The sequence below is a fragment of the Melanotaenia boesemani genome, chromosome 23, assembly GCF_017639745.1.
Source record: "Melanotaenia boesemani isolate fMelBoe1 chromosome 23, fMelBoe1.pri, whole genome shotgun sequence".
NCBI classification, from domain to species: domain Eukaryota; kingdom Metazoa; phylum Chordata; class Actinopteri; order Atheriniformes; family Melanotaeniidae; genus Melanotaenia; species Melanotaenia boesemani.
The window spans coordinates 10,264,796-10,281,242 of record NC_055704.1 but is presented as its reverse complement, the minus strand read 5'-3'; the positions used below and the strand labels follow the sequence as shown (position 1 = coordinate 10,281,242).

The following is a 16,447-nucleotide window of genomic DNA, read 5'->3' as shown; positions in this document are numbered from 1 at the left end:
ATGTTAATCTGTAAAGGCATCAATGTGTCCACAGGCAGAGCGCAGTGGCTGCGATGTCAACATCCTCAGCATCCCGGTGCCCATTCGTCGAGGCGGCTCAGAGTCCAACTTGGATGTGGTGGACAATGGCGTGGGTCTGGACTTCACAAAGGGAGCGCTGGGCATCGACAGCCTCCAGCAGAAGATCCTTAAGGTCAGAAATAAAGTTCCTCACCTGCTTTGTAGATTTGCTTATGTGATAAGCGAGCCGTTATAACACGAGGACCTCAACTAAAACCATTCTTTCACTCATTTTCATCAGATTTTTCAATAAAAGCAGGGAAATGGACAACATTGAATTTTAGTTTGATTCTTGTTTAAGAAAGATATTAAATAGATTATAAACATGATGAATAGTTTATTTCTTGCTCACAGTCCTACAAATAATCAATGAACACGAACACATTTGTTTGTAAGTCTCGTTTTTAATGCCTCTAATTAAAATTACCCTCATAAATGTGTTGTTTTGGTTATACTGACATGCTTTAATCCGTATTTATGCCAGTATCACCTGCTGTGGATCAGCATGTGGGTGCAAAATAAAAATAAAAAGAAGACTCCATGGTGTTTTTAGAGGTCAAATAGCCCACTGGATCAGGTTTCTCTCTGTTTAGTTGATACTACATTTCAGTGCAGGCGTTCACCGCCATCACTTTTAGATGCAGATATTTTTAGCCTTTAGTCCAGATGATATTTAGAAACGTTTAATGGATGGTGTATGATTTATCCCAGTTAAACAGGAAAAAGTTGTGTTGTTAAATTTAATCAACAACTCACTTTTAGCAGCATGAGTTTAAAAATGATTTAGATGAGCTTTGTTTTGATCTTTAAATGAGTGTCAAACAACACTGAGAGAAGCTTTTTACATCAGCTGTTTTCATTTAAATCCATTTCTATCCTTTTTGTTTCCACTTAAGGTGACGGAGCAGATTAAGGTGGAGCAGGCAGCACGGGACCAGAATGTTGCAGAGTACCTGAAGCTGGTGAACAATGCCGACAAGCAGCAGGTGTCTCGGATACGTCAGGTCTTTGAAAAGAAGAACCAAAAGTCTGCACACACCATCACCCGGCTGCAGAAGAAGCTGGAGCAGTACCACCGGCGCATGAAGGACAGTGAGACCAACGGGAAGCACAGCCACAAAGATGGCAGCGGCAAAGAGTCCGGGACTCACAGCAAGGAGGGCAGTCTGCGCGACGTCAGCACCACCGGAAGACACCCAACGCTGGACAAAGTGAAGACAATCGGACCTGGCGTGTCGCTCTCGCCGCCGTTTTTCTTCAACAAGTCACGGGAGTTTGCCAACCTCATCAGGAACAAGTTCGGCAGCGCCGACAATATCGCCCACCTAAAGAGCTCGATGGAGACAGGGTCGGGGCTGCAGGTGGAGGGTGGCGCAAGGGGTCTGAGTGGCAGTGCCACAACGGTGGCCAAGGTGACAAAGTACCACAGCGATGACGAGTGTTCCACGGGGACGTCAGCTTCTGCTGACTCGAATGGGAACCCTGCAGGTGGATCAGCGGCAGGGTCTGGAGGTCCGGGGAGGTCAGACTCTAATGGGCGTCTGATGGAGGTGTTGGACATGGTGAGGGAGATCAGGGAGGCTCAGCAACAGCTGGCAGAGGACATTGAGACTTTAAACACGCAGTTCAAAAGAGACTACGGGTACTTCACACAGGTGATGCAAGAGGAGAGATACAGGTGAGCACAAGAGAAGAAGATGCTGGAGGAATAATCCTATCATACACTCTCATCTTAATGTAGGTAGCAAGTTTTAATATGTTGTAATGTAATTTTTTTTAGCTTTGTAGACCTGGTGAAAGTATCTGAAATTACTATTGTAATTAGAATAAACTCACATTGTTAGAGCATTTTAAATTAAATTATTATTTGGACCGTAAACTCACAGGAGTCACACTCTCCTCCTTTACCCATGAGCCACCTCTCCACCAAGTGTAATTAAATTCAGATGGTAAGATGTTACTAACAAACAAAGAAATTGCACTAAATGAACATCATGTAAAAATAAGATTTTTTTACCCTCTCTCTTATCTGTTAAACAACAAGCCTGACTTTGGAATTCTTAGAGAGTGATGAATAAATATTAGATGAGCCTAATATGAACAGACTTTTGGTCCTTTGCTATAAAGCCTCTAGAGCAGCTGATTATTCATAAAAACTCAACTAATTGTGGTACACTTTTTAAAGATCAATCGTTTCTCCCTGCCTGCTTCTACAACAGTTCTGACCCAAAACATCAGAATCCTTTCAAATGCTAGGGATAAGTCTTTTAAAGTCTTATAAGGTTTAAATATTACTTACAAGCAGGAAATGTTTATAAATAAAGATTTAGATCAGTACGTATTAAAGATGACAGCCGTTTTCCTGACATTTTATTTCTACATGAGCTTTAGCAAGTTTTTGACAGTTTAAAGGTCATAATTTAAAACTATTGCATGCCAAAAATTGACGGCAGAGCTCACACCAGCAGTAGATAAACTGCTGTACTGTTTCGTGCCCACGCACACACTCAATTATGCATTGTTTCTCCCTCTCTCCTCGATGCTGTTTCCACCTACTCTGCATGCGCGTGGGTGTCCGTCTGCCAGGTATGAGCAGTTGGAGGACCAGTTAAATGACTTGACAGAGCTCCACCAGCATGAGACCAGTAATCTGAAGCAGGAACTGGCCAGCATCGAGGAGAAGGTGGCCTACCAGGCCTATGAGAGAGCCCGGGATATACAGGTAATGTATGCTTGTGTGATACAACACAGACTCACACATACATATAACACACAGGTAACACATTATCATACAATTTATGTGGCAAATTTGAAGGCAAATTTAATATTTTTAAGAGTTCAGTAGCTTTGTACTAATTGAACATTTGGTTAAGATAAGAAAGAAATTACAGATATTGACTGTGGTCCATATTTAGCTTTTATTACAGCTTGGATTCACCATGCATCATTTGGATATTCTTCTGCCATATCGTAGAATGTATATCCATCTAAAGTTGGGAAAGTGGGATCACTCTGTCCATACATCATTATCTAATCCTCCCTGAACCATACTTTTACAGTTTAATGCCCATAATTTCTGGTATTATCTTGCCAAAATCAGAACAAATCTGGTCATTCTTTATGTCCATGTTGTCAACTGACCATGATTTGGGCATATAATATTGCTAAAGCTGGACCTGACCAAATTAATAACAGTAGACACCAGGCATGACGGCTGCAGCTCTTCATCTTCTGCATTCTTCAGTGTGGAATAGGGTAAATCTGGACCCATGAGGACACATGGCCTTTCTCCTGAATCCTATCTGTATGCTCCTTAGTGAGTTGAATTGCTTATTTTCTTTTAGTCTTTCTGATAAGTGGTTTTCTTAAGGCTCCACAGCTGCTTAGTCCTAATACTTTGAGCTCTCTTGACATTCTTGACAAACTGATTTTGTTCAGTTTTAACAAACATTTAAAGTCATTTCTGATTACGATCATTACAGGTTTTCAACTGACTGGTTATGTGCTTACTTCAATCTAAAGTGTTGACCCCCTTTTCTCTGTTTTTGGGAAGATAGTGTAAACAGTTAGTATAAAATGGCATTAAATATTTTCGATAAGTATTTAGGCAGGTTTAACCATTTGAGCCCTGTGCCTCAAACATTGTATACCCATAATGAAAAGAGTTTATGTCTGCAACCATGAGGTCTATTTGAATACTTGTGGTGACATAGTAAAGGGAGATTTGTTAAGATGTGTAAATATTAGTATATGTGTCATTGGTGAAAAATAAATGAAGGTGGCACATAGCAAAAGGCTTGCTTCCAAAAAAAACTAAAAAAAAAAAAAAAACTTTTAGGACGAATATAAATGTCCCTTTTGAATGATACAGCTGTACTAAACTTCTGTTAAATCATAGCGCTATATGTGTACATTATCTCTGCAAAGGCCGACTCTGATATGATAAAGTGAAGCAGAGCTAAATTAGAGAGGTTTTGGAACAGACAGTTCGCAACATCCCCCGACTGGAGGACCACAGGTTACAGAAAGTTAACAGCAAAATGTTATCTCTTCATTTGACAGCTGTTTTATTCTGCAAAGATACAAGATTTTATGTGTGCTGCTTTAGTTTTCTTACAGATTTTAAGTAAACTACATAAGTTTCTGATCTTATCCCAGTACTTCTGATTCATTCTGACGCCACGCTGACATTCATTATGTACATTCCTGGACTTCTACTGACTTCTACTGGCTGGAGAGAGCTCAGAGAAGAGACAGGATGCAAGGTGGATGGTGAATTAGCTGTCGTTAGGGGGCGCCATAGAGTGAAAATATGCTAAGGTTCAATAGTGTTAGTTTAAATGAGCATTATTTATTTCTCAGACAGTTTTTTGGTCCAAAAAGTTGAGTGAACAATCAGAACTTTGAGCAGAACAGCAATATTTTACCAAAGGAGTAATGTAATGTAATCGCTGATGTAAGTGAAATATGAGTAAAACAAAAAACTAAAAGTAATTGAATTACATAGCACCTTTCAAGCACAACTGCAACTCATGGTGCTTCACACACAAAAAAAACAATTTAAAAATGCAATTAAACATTACAAAAGTATAAAACAATCCACATAACAGCTAAAAGTTAATTACAATAAAAATGTAGTAGGATTGTGCTTGGAAGACGGCTGCAACTTGAGCTTCCAGTTTCTCATTCATTCACTGAGCAGCTCCCGCTCCCTCCTATTGCAGCTGTTGTCGTTTCATATCTAATCCAGTTTCACTACCCTTCCCCCTGTGACTCATCGCTCTCCCTGATCTTTAACCTGATTTTTTGTGTGTGTGTGCGTGTGCAGGAGATCCTGGAGTCGTGCCAGACTCGTGTGTCCAAGCTGGAGCTGCAGCAGCAGCAGCAGCAACAGACGGTCCAGCTGGAGAACACTGACGCCAAAGTGCTGCTGGGAAAGTGTATCAACATCATGCTGGCCATTGTCACCGTCATCCTGGTGTGCGTTTCCACGGCGGCCAAATTCACCGCCCCGCTACTGCGTAGTCGCTTCCACCTGGTACTCACCTGCGTGGGCGTGTCTGTGCTGGCGCTGCTGTGGAAGAACTGGGAACATTTGCTGCACGCTTTGGAACGAATGCTCCTCCCGCACTAAGCCGGGAGCAGGACAGGCAACCTCATCCGAACCTTGAACACAGGTGTCGTCGTGGCGACACAGAAACGAGGGAGGAGTTTATTTGTAGCCTTACACAAGATTACTGCACCTGAGCAGTCATTCGAACAGCTGTAAGCTGATAAAAGTTAACACAACTAAACACGGATGTGACAAACTCTTAAACAGTGACCCACTACATGAAGATTTGTTAACAGATAAAGCAGCTGCCATTCATTCTCGTCTCCACCAGGAGATTCTGGTGGCACCAACATGGCACCAGTATGGATGACTTGGCTCATATCAAAGTGCGTGTTAGCATTTCTTGTCCTCAAAAGGAAGAGTATGTGTGTTACAGCAGCACATCTCACCTCCAAACAAACACACTGTTTCAGGCTCAGTGGATCAGCTTCAAACCCACACTGAACGCCTCCCTGTACACCAGCGAGCTGTGACACTCACCTGAAGGTTGATTTGTACTGTGTGTTTGTACCTGCGTATTTATGTGATTGTTTTTCTTGTCAGTGTCTAAGACGCACGTTGTTTTTAATCAGTCGGAATGTTCATTTCTGTGTATTCACGTAATGTACGCCTTCTTGTGTGTCTTTACTGCGTTTCATTTAACATTGTGGGGAAATAAGCTTTGGACATTTTCAGGCTAAAGCCAGGAGATGCGTAGCTATCAGACTGGAAGGAGATGGCTCTGAGTATAATAAAATCCACCCCTCTAATTTACTGATAAGCTCGTTATAAAGAGCAGAAGTCATGCTGTGCAGTTTCTTTTATAAATCCATTTGAACAAACATTTTTATATACTGGCTTCCAGAAATTGAAACCTTGTGATTTCTAACCAACAGCAACAGAGGCGTATCTGTTGTGGTGAAACCTCTAAAGGGTCCTGCTGTGATTACAGACATGGCAGAGCTGTGATATTGTTTACATCTATGGCCTCTGGGAATCTAGTTTTATTATCTTACCTAGACATTAGTAGATATGAGCAGCTACCCAGGGCATTCTACTGGTTGTAGGTTCACTGGAACTGTCTGTGGTTAATTTGTAAATGAGTAAAATACTCTTGTTTTACAGGCCATCACATGAGGGACTATATATTTAAAAGAAGAAGTGACTATCTGGCCCCATAAAATGTTTTTATACCTGTTTTTTTATGGTTTAAAGAACAATATACATAATTAAAACTTCATCACCTGGTAAGAGCGCATTTGCTTCCAGTCTTTAGCAATGCTACGCTGTCACCTGCTGGTAGCTTTACACCGAATGAGCAAAGAAAGTGACTATTTCCCAAAATCGAAAATTGTTTCATTAATTCCAGGAAAGCTTTTGAACTGCCTCATGTCTTTGTGGTTTGTTGGTTTTTAATACGTGTGAACTACCACTTTATGCTTTCAGGAAAAATTTGCTCCTCAAAGCCATTTTAGGAAAAATGTAGTTTGTAAGTCGACATGCAAAAACTGTGAGGAAGGAGAAATACTGTTAAGTATATAAAGAAGGATTAGTCTGGTTTTTATGATATGAGGGGGGAAAAAGTACATGGAAGTGTGCTTGATTCATCAAAATGCCTTTTTAAGGGGAAACATTAACAAAATTACTTGTATGAAGACTTGATGCTGTGTTGCATTCATGTTTAGTGGGAAAAACGTGAAAGTTTTAACCAAAAAAATGATCCCAGCCTGTTTTAATGTAGATAAATCAAGATTTATTACTCCAGTACATTTTAATACTTAATTTCTACCCTCAGAGCTGGGATGTGACTTATTTGAGATGAAATGAGCTCAGAAACTGCTGCCATGCTGCGACTGTAAAACGTATGAGCTGTAATTCAGTAATTTCCAGAAGCAGCATTTACTTCCTGGAAATTACTAGAAGAGATATTATCAGTAGCGTCTGTTTTTCCCAGATGACTTGAATGCAGCGTCACAGAGTGGAAGGGGGGAACTGAACAATGTAGCTTCAATCTCCCAAACCCTGAATCATCATCATGATAAAAGGGGGTGAAATGGGACTGATGCCTTTTCAAAGCTGCTTGTTTTTTCTGTCGTGACTTTTTTGTTCCATCTAAGAAAGCCAAATAAGGAGATTTTTTTTAAGGAAAATGTGATTTATTTGCATTTGTGGGTTTTTGTTTTCTTTCTTAAATTACCCCAAACACTATTTCTGTGAGGAGACGCATATCCTCTCTATGTCCTCTCTGTCTCTACTATTTCTGCTCTTTTTTTAGTTTCTGGTTAATAACATGATGATAAAATAAATCTTTGTTTTTCTAAGATGGTGTTTTTTTTTCTTTATTATTCTTTCTCATACATTATGGAGAACATCATCCACCTGGGACTGAGAGGATGTGTGAAGATCAAGCCGCTCTGCCAACATCATAAGGATTCATAAATAAATAAAATGAGAGTGAATCGCTTTTACTGACAGCTTGATGCCTGGTGAAGAGAAAAAGATTTATTCTTGCTTTAAATTGGATCCAAGCCACAAGCTTTTTTAAGAAGGGATTTGATTTTACTCAGAACATTATTGCATTAAATTTGAGATTTGAGCTTGAATTTAGAAGTACAAATAAAAAGCTCTTTCTGTTTTTTTATCCTTCATATTCAAGGTGATTCACTAATAATTTTAGGAAAAAAACATATACATTTTTTAGTAATGCTAACTAGGCATCCATCTGTGATGGTACATCCCATATTAAAATATCAGATGGGTTTATTTGGTCTTTTGTAAGAAAAATAAAATTGTTTAGGGCCATCTGTGTCTAATGCATGCAGGTGTGTAATTGAATGTTTGGTTAGTGTAGATTAAATTAATTGTAGTGACACCTAGCGGTCAAGTATGAGCAGGGCCTCCAATAAAATACAAAGAATTACAATAGTTTCCATTTAATTACAGTAATAAAACTAGTTTGATTTTTTTTTTCTTCATATATTTTATTTATGTGTATTCACAGCAATTGATACACAATAGCTATATTTGAAATATTTTATATATGTTAGTAAAAGAATATAAAATATCAACATTTTTGGAAAACCTGTTTGCAGATTTAGTTTTGAAATAGGGCTTATTTTTACATAATGCAAAGAGGCTGAAATATAATTTAACATAGATAATGTTCATTAGATTTTTTTATAAACAAAAAATGCAATAAAGAATACTAAGTGGAAAAAACACTTTTACCTGTCCTCGTAATACAATACAGAATCTAAAAGATGATATAACATTTTCTCATTTCATGATTTAAACAAGAATACTAATAACAGCTCATTTGAAAAGATATTGAAGAAGTCTGTTTCATTCATTTGAATCGGGGGCATTGCTGCAGGGAAACATCCAATACCTGGCCCTTGAGGACTGGATTTGGTGATACCTGATCTAGAGAAAAGAGTAAAAAAAAAAGTTTGTCAAATTACAATTATTCATATTAAATAACTTATATGAATTGTATTTAATGGCTCATTCAATTATATACTCAATGAAAAATTAAATAAATGTGTGTTTGGTCAATCATCTCTTCCCTTTAATGATACCAACTGGTGTAATTTTATACATCATTTAAGCCTAATTAGTCATCTTTATAACAAAGTATAACATTTAAGGATAATGCTACTGTGGAATGAGCAACACAGCTAAACGTTTGGGTTAGTTTAACCAAAATAAGTGCCTGATCTCCTATTTACTCTTGTTTTATTATTCCAACGTTGCCAGATTTGTGCTTCATTTATCGACAGATATATAATGGAATGAGATTCTGGAGTCAGTGGTGATCCCCTATCTCCAGATGGAGGTAGGTTAGGTTGATGACAATGCTGTCCCCCAGAAGAACCAGGATCATCACAGAGTAACTCCCGATTTTGAGATGGAATAGCCTGCTGAGAGCACAGACCTCAACCAAACTGAACATTTGTGGGACCAACTTGGGCGTACTGTATTGTGATGACAACACAACCACAATGGCTGATGTTCAACAAGTCCTTGCTGAGGAATGGGATGTAACCAGACTGGTGACCAGCATGAAGAGGAAGTGCCAACCTGTTGTGGCTGTGTAATGATCCTCCATTACTTTAGGCAAAATTCACCAAGCAACTCCAGGTTTATTTATTTATTTGTTTATTTTCTTTCTTTCTTTCTTTCTTTCTTTCTTTCTTTCTTTCTGTCTTTCTTTCTTTCTTTCTTTCTTTCTTTCTTTCTTTCTTTCTTTCTTTCTTTCTTTCTTTCTTTCTTTCTTTCTTTCTTTCTTTCTCTTTGTTTCTGTAGCAAACATCCGTGGCACTAGGGGGCGATAGTGAGCGCAGATGTTTTGGCGCAAAGCGGAAACCGTCTTAACTGTCCAGCTTTATAAAAGAAAGTTTAATATCTATCCGGAGGTTAGCTTCCAGGCGTTTGAGTTGTAACTTAATGAAATGAAAATATTGGGATAAATCTAAAATTTACATGGTTAATCTAACATACGCATTTCTTTTTTACTTGGTGTTTTTAAGCTGTAAGGAATAAGTAAATAAGGAGGAGGAATGTTGGTCGTCTTGTTTGCTAATAGCACGTTTAGCTAATTCACCAGTATTTACATAGATGCGCTGTGTTTGAAGTAGCTGTCTATTTTTTCTTAAAAGATTTAATCTAAATGGAAGAAATCAAGGAGAATATTCATACCAAGGACGTCAACGTGAAGATGTCTAACGAAAAAGAAGATAAAAAGGTTGGTTGTCTTACTTTAAGCCTGAAACGTTTTGTTCCAGTGTCAGACACGAAGTAGCCGACTTTTTTTCCCATAATGATGAGTATACTTAAAATTTCTTTCTAATGGTTTATTAGTGTTACAATACAGAAACATAGAGCTGTCACACAAATTAAATAAAATAGGACCATATTAAGTTATAACGTGAGTTTTATTGTTAAAAACATGAAACTTATCACGCCAGTTGTGGTGAAACTACGTGCATTAGATCAGAAAAATGTCTAATTTGTCAAATGAGATTAGGTTGTACTTCATACAAGGCTGAAACAAGGAGAGATTGTACAATGGTGAGGCTTGGAGGACACTGTCTTAGTGTCGCCTTCCAGTCCTGCCTTTCTCTAAGCAATCATTCCAACCACATATTATTAAATGTATCCACTCATGGCATTTTACTTTTCCATACCACACATTACTTTTATCTTTTAAATAAATTCAAATGGGCATGACTATTTTACCGTGTGGACTTCTCTCTCCTGTTTGTTACCAACATGAGCCAAGTTGATAACGCTAGCTTGCCTCCTCGCATCCTTTACTTGCATTGTTTCCGTGCATGCACTTCCTCCCTACAATGATGTGAGAGAAATCTGTGTGGAAGAAATATGAGTTTGTAGGAGCCAAAACAACCAAATGAATTCCTGTTTCCTTTGCATCACTTTAAAACTATGTTAAAGTATGTGCAACATGGGATTCACATATCCTTACATTTCATGAAAGACCTTTGCATAGGATACACCTGTGTTTCCTTGCTCTGAGCTCCACTAAAAGACTCCTCTCTCCTTGCTTTTCATCTCTTGATGTGCTTTTAAAGTATTAGAAAAGTCTTGAGGCAGGCTGGAGCAGCTATTCTTTTTGTTATTAGAGTTGAGTAGTTTTGAGGAGACCAGTTATACTGCAGCTGTAAGTGCATTGATATTTACATGAGGCCTTGTATATCTCGTGTTGGTGAAGAGTTAGCAAGTTAATTCATGTGTTCAGGAACAGATGGTGGTTCTCTAAATTTTTTCTGAAGCTTATTGCCTAAAACAAAACTAGAAAGAAAGCGATGGTTAATGCTCCTTGTTAAAATTGTAATATATTACCCTTCTGTAACATACAATGAACAGCATATTTCTTCTTCAGGAAAAACCTTGCAGCAGAATATGTCCTGCGGAAGAATCTGCTTCAGAGGTTCCCCCATCTCAGTCAAATGGTGACTTCAGTCATCCAGTTTATAAAGAGATAGCTTTGGCCAATGGACACATTAACCGCATGTCCAGAGATGAGCTGAGAATCAAATTAGCAGAGCTGAAGCTTGACACGAGGTGAGTGTATGGTCTTCCTTTTCTCTCAAAGATGTACCAGCTATTATAACATAAAGTTGGCTATGCTGCTGGTAGCTTAAAATTGACCTTAAATCTAGACGTCAAAGTCATGTCCTAAAATTTGTATGAAAATTTGTAAGCTGCTTCATATCCTCTGTTCATAAAGAGGAGTGAAGGATGTAATGAAGAAGAGGTTGAAGAACCACTACAAGAAGCAGAAGTTGATGCAGTCTGCAGCAGAGGGAGGGCCCACTGACACCTATTATGACTATATCTGTGTGGTGGACTTTGAAGCAACTTGTGAAGAGGAAAATCCCACAGGCTTCCTTCATGAAATTATAGAGTTCCCCATGGTCCTCATCAACACGCACACCTTAGAGATTGTAAGTCCAGCTTCCATTTTAGGCATTTTTTCTTTTCTTTTATATAGAGAGAAATTTGAAATTTACATAGTTTAATGTGCCCCCCCGTATTTCCCATGCAGGTGGACACCTTTCAAGCCTATGTGAAACCACAGCTGAACCCACAGCTTTCAGACTTCTGCGTGAAGTTAACAGGAATCACTCAGGTTGGAAGAGATCACCCATTCTTTGTTGATAGCAGTGTGTCATTAAGACGTTAACAGAAATAATTTCTTTTAAACTGTAGAAAACTGTGGATGAATCGGATCCATTTCCAGAAGTCCTACAGCTTGTGGTGGCTTGGCTTCAGGAGCGGGAGCTCGGAACAAAATACAAATACGCCATTTTGACTGATGGGTGTGTTTCACTTCTATGCTGCTGCAAGATTAGTGTCTCTTCTTAGTCTTTTTATACTTATTTTTGTTAAAAATCTCTTTGTAGAGCATGGGATATGAGTAAGTTCCTGAACATCCAGTGTCGGATTAGCCGGATCAGATATCCTCAGTTTGCAAAGAAGTGGATCAACATAAGAAAATCTTATGGTAACTTCTACAAGGTAAGTTTAACATCTTTTCAACCAAGCAGTCTCTTTATATTTAAAGGCATAAGTGCATAATAAAAATCTATGTGTTCTGTACAATTTTACACTAATAGCCCAGTCAAGGAATGTCGTTTGACCTGGTTCCTGTTTTAAATTTATTACACACATACATATAAAGAGGATGTTGTCTGCTGTTGCCAATAGGTGTCACTATATCCATGTTATAAATCCCGATGGTTTTAACTTCAGGACATTTACCAGTAAAATGTAACCAAGGAAACATGAATTTAAATTAATCTTGAGCACTTTATTTAGCCTTCAAACATTCATATAAATCTGTCTCTACAAATATTTGCACATCTAAATAATGAGAAATATTATCCATTTATTTGGGGGGAAAAAGTCGTTTTTACAGTGTGATCTTTTAGAATTTGCCAAATTTTATTTTTAAAATATACCAATGTGTAACAATCAGTAGTAGAACACTTAATAACCAGCTGCATGAGACTTTTAACTAATAACTAACTGAAACTCACATAAATAGTTTTCTTTGATTAATTAAAAATCAATAAAAGTCCATATGAAAAACACACTGCCAGCTTACACATGTGCTTTTTGAGGATGTGCCACCATTGTGGCGTTAGCTTAAAAACTCTGCATCTGTTGCATTGTGAGAAGGCTTGCTGTTAGAGGTAGACCAAGCAAATCTTCAACTTATTTCACCAGAACAGTTCAGCAGAATACTTTGTCAAGTGAAATCTGGTCAAATGCTGCCACAATCAGTTCATTTGTCAAGGCAAGGCAAGTTTATTTTTAAAGCACAATTCAACAACAGAGTGATTCAAAATGCTTTACAGAATACAAGAAGCATGATTTAACATTAAAACAACAAAAAGGGAAAAGAACATTGGATACTCTTGGATTGGACACGTTACTTCTGATACAAACCAACATCAGAAGTAGACTAGGTACTCCGGTGTTGTGCTTGATAACGTTGTCCTTTTTATTGAAAAAAAAAGAGCATTGTGGATCTCAAAATAGAAAATATGAGGTCTTAGTTATGGCTGCAAAATATCAGGAAAACATGCTGTTGAAAGTTGCGATGACAATATGATTAGATGAAATTCCATGCCACTTTGATAATAACATGAGTAGTGTTCTTTTAGCTACTGCTAGATTTAAGTAACTTCTTCTTTACAAAGTTCATAGAGATAAAATCGAAAATGAACAGCCTTTGCAAAATCTTGAAGCTTTTTCTTTAGCAACGTTTGATAAATAAATAAGATTTGTTTTATATTCCAATGTTATTAGAAGCAGATTCTGTCAGATGAAACACAGTTTACATTAATGCAGTGATGTCTAACTAATATGAAAAACAGAAAAACTTTGAGGTCACCAGATAAGATGCACTTATCAGTTACTGTGTACCACTGTCTGATGTTGTCGGTCCAGGTATCCATGCCGTTGTCCATGTTGACAGATATGAGGTAATTAGGACTTGCAGTAATGATGGCATCGCAAGATGGTGCAACACTCAAAGCAGCTACTGGTTTAGTGTCTTTGTTGTTGTCTTGTAGATGACAGCGGGAATGCAACGCATTTCTCCTGGTGTTTGGCACAAGTGTCCAGCATGTCTTGCGGAGTACCTGTGTGTGTGTGTGTGTGTGTGTGTGTGTGTGTTGTCATCTCTCCTGTAACCAACAGCACATTGGCTACTGTATCCAAATAGTTGCATCCACATTTTCATCACTCCTAGGCTTAATGCTGTCATGACTAAAGTTAGTTATTTTATGACATATCATGCTATATTTAGAAGGCATGCATAAAAGGGCCTTGACAAAAGAGGTGTGATGTGTGCAGTTAGACACTAGGGCTGCAACTAATGACTATTCTGGTAGTCGATTAGTCACCGACTTTTAGAACAACTAGTTGACCAATCGGATTATGTATCTCATAGTTATTAATTGGATCTTATTCACTTTCAGCTTTGAAATCTTGCATGAGGTTGTTGTGTAAGTCCGACGTGCATCCTCTTTAAATGTTCGAGCATTGCAGACGTACTTCCGCGGTACGCAAGCTCCGCTTTACAAATCTCACGTTTTTAATTTATTTTGTAAGTTTAACGTGAAGTTATTTCAGACTTTTGACGTTCTCTGCCACCGTTCTCTTTCCCGGTCGGCCATATTTTTCCCTTGGCTGACTTTAGTGCGCGTGTGCAACTCAGCAGAGATAAGAAAAGAAGACGATGTCTCACTGTGTGTTTTATTTATTCATTCATTTGCTGGCAATAATCGACGAGTAAATTAGTTGTCGACCATTTTTATTGTCGACAACCCTGACTTGTCGTTGCAGCCCTATTAGATACTGTTGTGTTCTTTAACTTATCTGGGATTTATTCACATTCATTTAGTTTTGAAAGTCTGAGCAGCATAATCACAGGAGTCAGTCTGTTTTTGTACATCAAATTAAGTCGCCATTCAGAGACAAGTTAATCCGTTGGTACTAGACGTCCTATAGGTGGGACATGACAAATATGTATTTTACTCAGTTTCCCTTCCAAGAGCCTCCATGTGTTACACACCATTGGCAAGCAAAGATTTTTTAGATGTGAATAATGTATACCATTCCAGGCTACAATCATAACTATAGATTCAGTAAAAACATGTTTCAGACCAGTTGAAAATGTAATTCATCTGTTACGTCAGTAAAAATTAGTCCAGTAAAATGGTTGGTCCACAACAAGCATTGTATTAATAAAAAACAAACTAATTTTAAGGTGAAAATTGTAGGATTTTAAGGGTCAATTGGTTTGGATGATTTTATTGTGTTTAGTACGACTGACACTGATAAATGTCTGCTGCCCCTTTGGGAGACAGAAGCCATCAGAAAAGGATGTTTTATCAGATACCTTGCATTGGAAAACTTAAATATTTGCTAAATAACATAATTTTTCTTCCAGGTGCCCCGCACACAGACAAAGCTGAGCACCATGCTGGAGAAGCTTGGTATGAAGTACCAAGGCCGTCCTCACTGTGGGCTGGATGATTCGCGCAACATCGCTAGGATCGCTATACGGATGCTTCAGGATGGATGCCAGCTGCGCGCCAATGAGCGCATGCATGGCGGTCAACTGCTCTCGGTTCCCAGCTCCGCACCAGTGGAAGGAGCTCCACCACCGCATAATCCCAGCAGCAGAGACTAGAGCCAGAAACGCAGGCTCAGCTACACCATCCTCAAAATCTGTCTTCGCCCCATGAGTTGCAGGGAAAAAAGCACTTTAAGTGGAGCTTAGAGCTGTAAATGGGGTCAGTGTTTAGATTTCAGGTTGTGAGGGTTCCACCCTGACCATCTACTTTTACACCAGATGACTATAAACAAATCATTCCTGTGTGTTAAGGGGAGATCTTCAACAGCTTCTGTTTAAACTACTTAACCGAGCCTTATTGAGCTGCTAATATTCCAGGTGGCCTCTTTTAAATGGTCCGTGATGGTATAACTTCAGTAAATTGATTTTATTCTCACCCTGCAACCCCTGAATTGAACAAGTGGGTGTAGAAAGTGGATGGTTTACTCTTGTTTTTATGTTAAGATAAATAAAAAGATCTGTAGCCTCACCTTCACAACTACATGACAGCAGTGCTGCTGCAGTGCTCTTTTTACTTCCACATAAAGCTGTAATAGGTTTGAAGCAGTTCTGTAGACTTGTGATTGTATTGTTAAATCTTGAGCTTGTGGGGTAACTTCGTAAATAATTTTTACAAAAGGATAACAGACTTGGCATACCACTGCGAAAAAGATTTTCCATGTAAAATTACAGTGCCAATTAAACCCATGTATGTAGTTTGGTCCGCTTTGGTTTAGATGTTTATTCTTTATGTCAGTGAGGGTGATCTATTTTAGCAGAAATTATGGCTTTGAATGCTTATTTCAAATAAAATATGTTCTCTGTTCTTGTTTTTGGTCTTTAACATACATAGTGACTGTTTTTTTTTTTTTTTTTTAACTGTTAATATTCATATACAAACCATACATTTAATGTGCTATCCCATTTGGAGCATATCCAGTCAAAAGGTATGACATTCTCATGTCCGAGTGAATTCTGAATTGTTTGGAAATGGTCTTATAACTTCCCAGATTTATGAGCAGCAGCAATACTTTCTCTAAGGTAATTGCTGATGTAGTTCTTTCCTGGGACTGTGTAATAATACATACCTGAATATCATCAGTTAATGATGTGCATCTAATTAACACCGCCTTGCTGCTCACCCT

General features: G+C 38.3%; 2 protein-coding genes across 3 annotated transcripts in view; both read left to right on the top strand.

The window, feature by feature from the left end:
- tmcc3 (transmembrane and coiled-coil domain family 3) overlaps positions 1 to 7,473 on the top strand; it is a 47,172-nt gene extending 39,699 nt beyond the window's left edge. For both annotated transcript variants that reach the window (XM_041977246.1, XM_041977247.1), the window contains exons 2-5: positions 35 to 193; positions 957 to 1,738; positions 2,647 to 2,782; positions 4,889 to 7,473. In XM_041977246.1, coding sequence (XP_041833180.1) covers positions 35 to 193; positions 957 to 1,738; positions 2,647 to 2,782; positions 4,889 to 5,194 — 1,383 coding nt within the window. In that variant the 3' untranslated portion in view covers positions 5,195 to 7,473. The remainder of the gene's footprint in view (positions 1 to 34; positions 194 to 956; positions 1,739 to 2,646; positions 2,783 to 4,888) is intronic.
- A 2,044-nt stretch (positions 7,474 to 9,517) lies between these two features.
- eri1 (exoribonuclease 1) lies at positions 9,518 to 16,128 on the top strand. Its single transcript, XM_041978058.1, has 7 exons — positions 9,518 to 9,896; positions 11,055 to 11,236; positions 11,403 to 11,619; positions 11,721 to 11,804; positions 11,885 to 11,994; positions 12,079 to 12,193; positions 15,138 to 16,128. Exons 1-7 carry the CDS (start codon positions 9,822 to 9,824, stop codon positions 15,378 to 15,380), a joined length of 1,026 nt encoding a protein of 341 aa, XP_041833992.1. The 5' UTR covers positions 9,518 to 9,821; the 3' UTR covers positions 15,381 to 16,128.
- Positions 16,129 to 16,447: the final 319 nt, after the last annotated feature.

Excerpts from the sequence above, each read along its gene's own strand:
- eri1 (XM_041978058.1), top strand. The coding sequence starts at position 9,822 with ATGGAAGAAATCAAGGAGAATATTCATACCAAGGACGTCAACGTGAAG. Across the intron at positions 11,620-11,720 it reads ACACGCACACCTTAGAGATT|GTGGACACCTTTCAAGCCTA; the intron begins GTAAGTCCAGCT and ends TTTCCCATGCAG. Across the intron at positions 12,194-15,137 it reads CTTATGGTAACTTCTACAAG|GTGCCCCGCACACAGACAAA; the intron begins GTAAGTTTAACA and ends TTTTTCTTCCAG.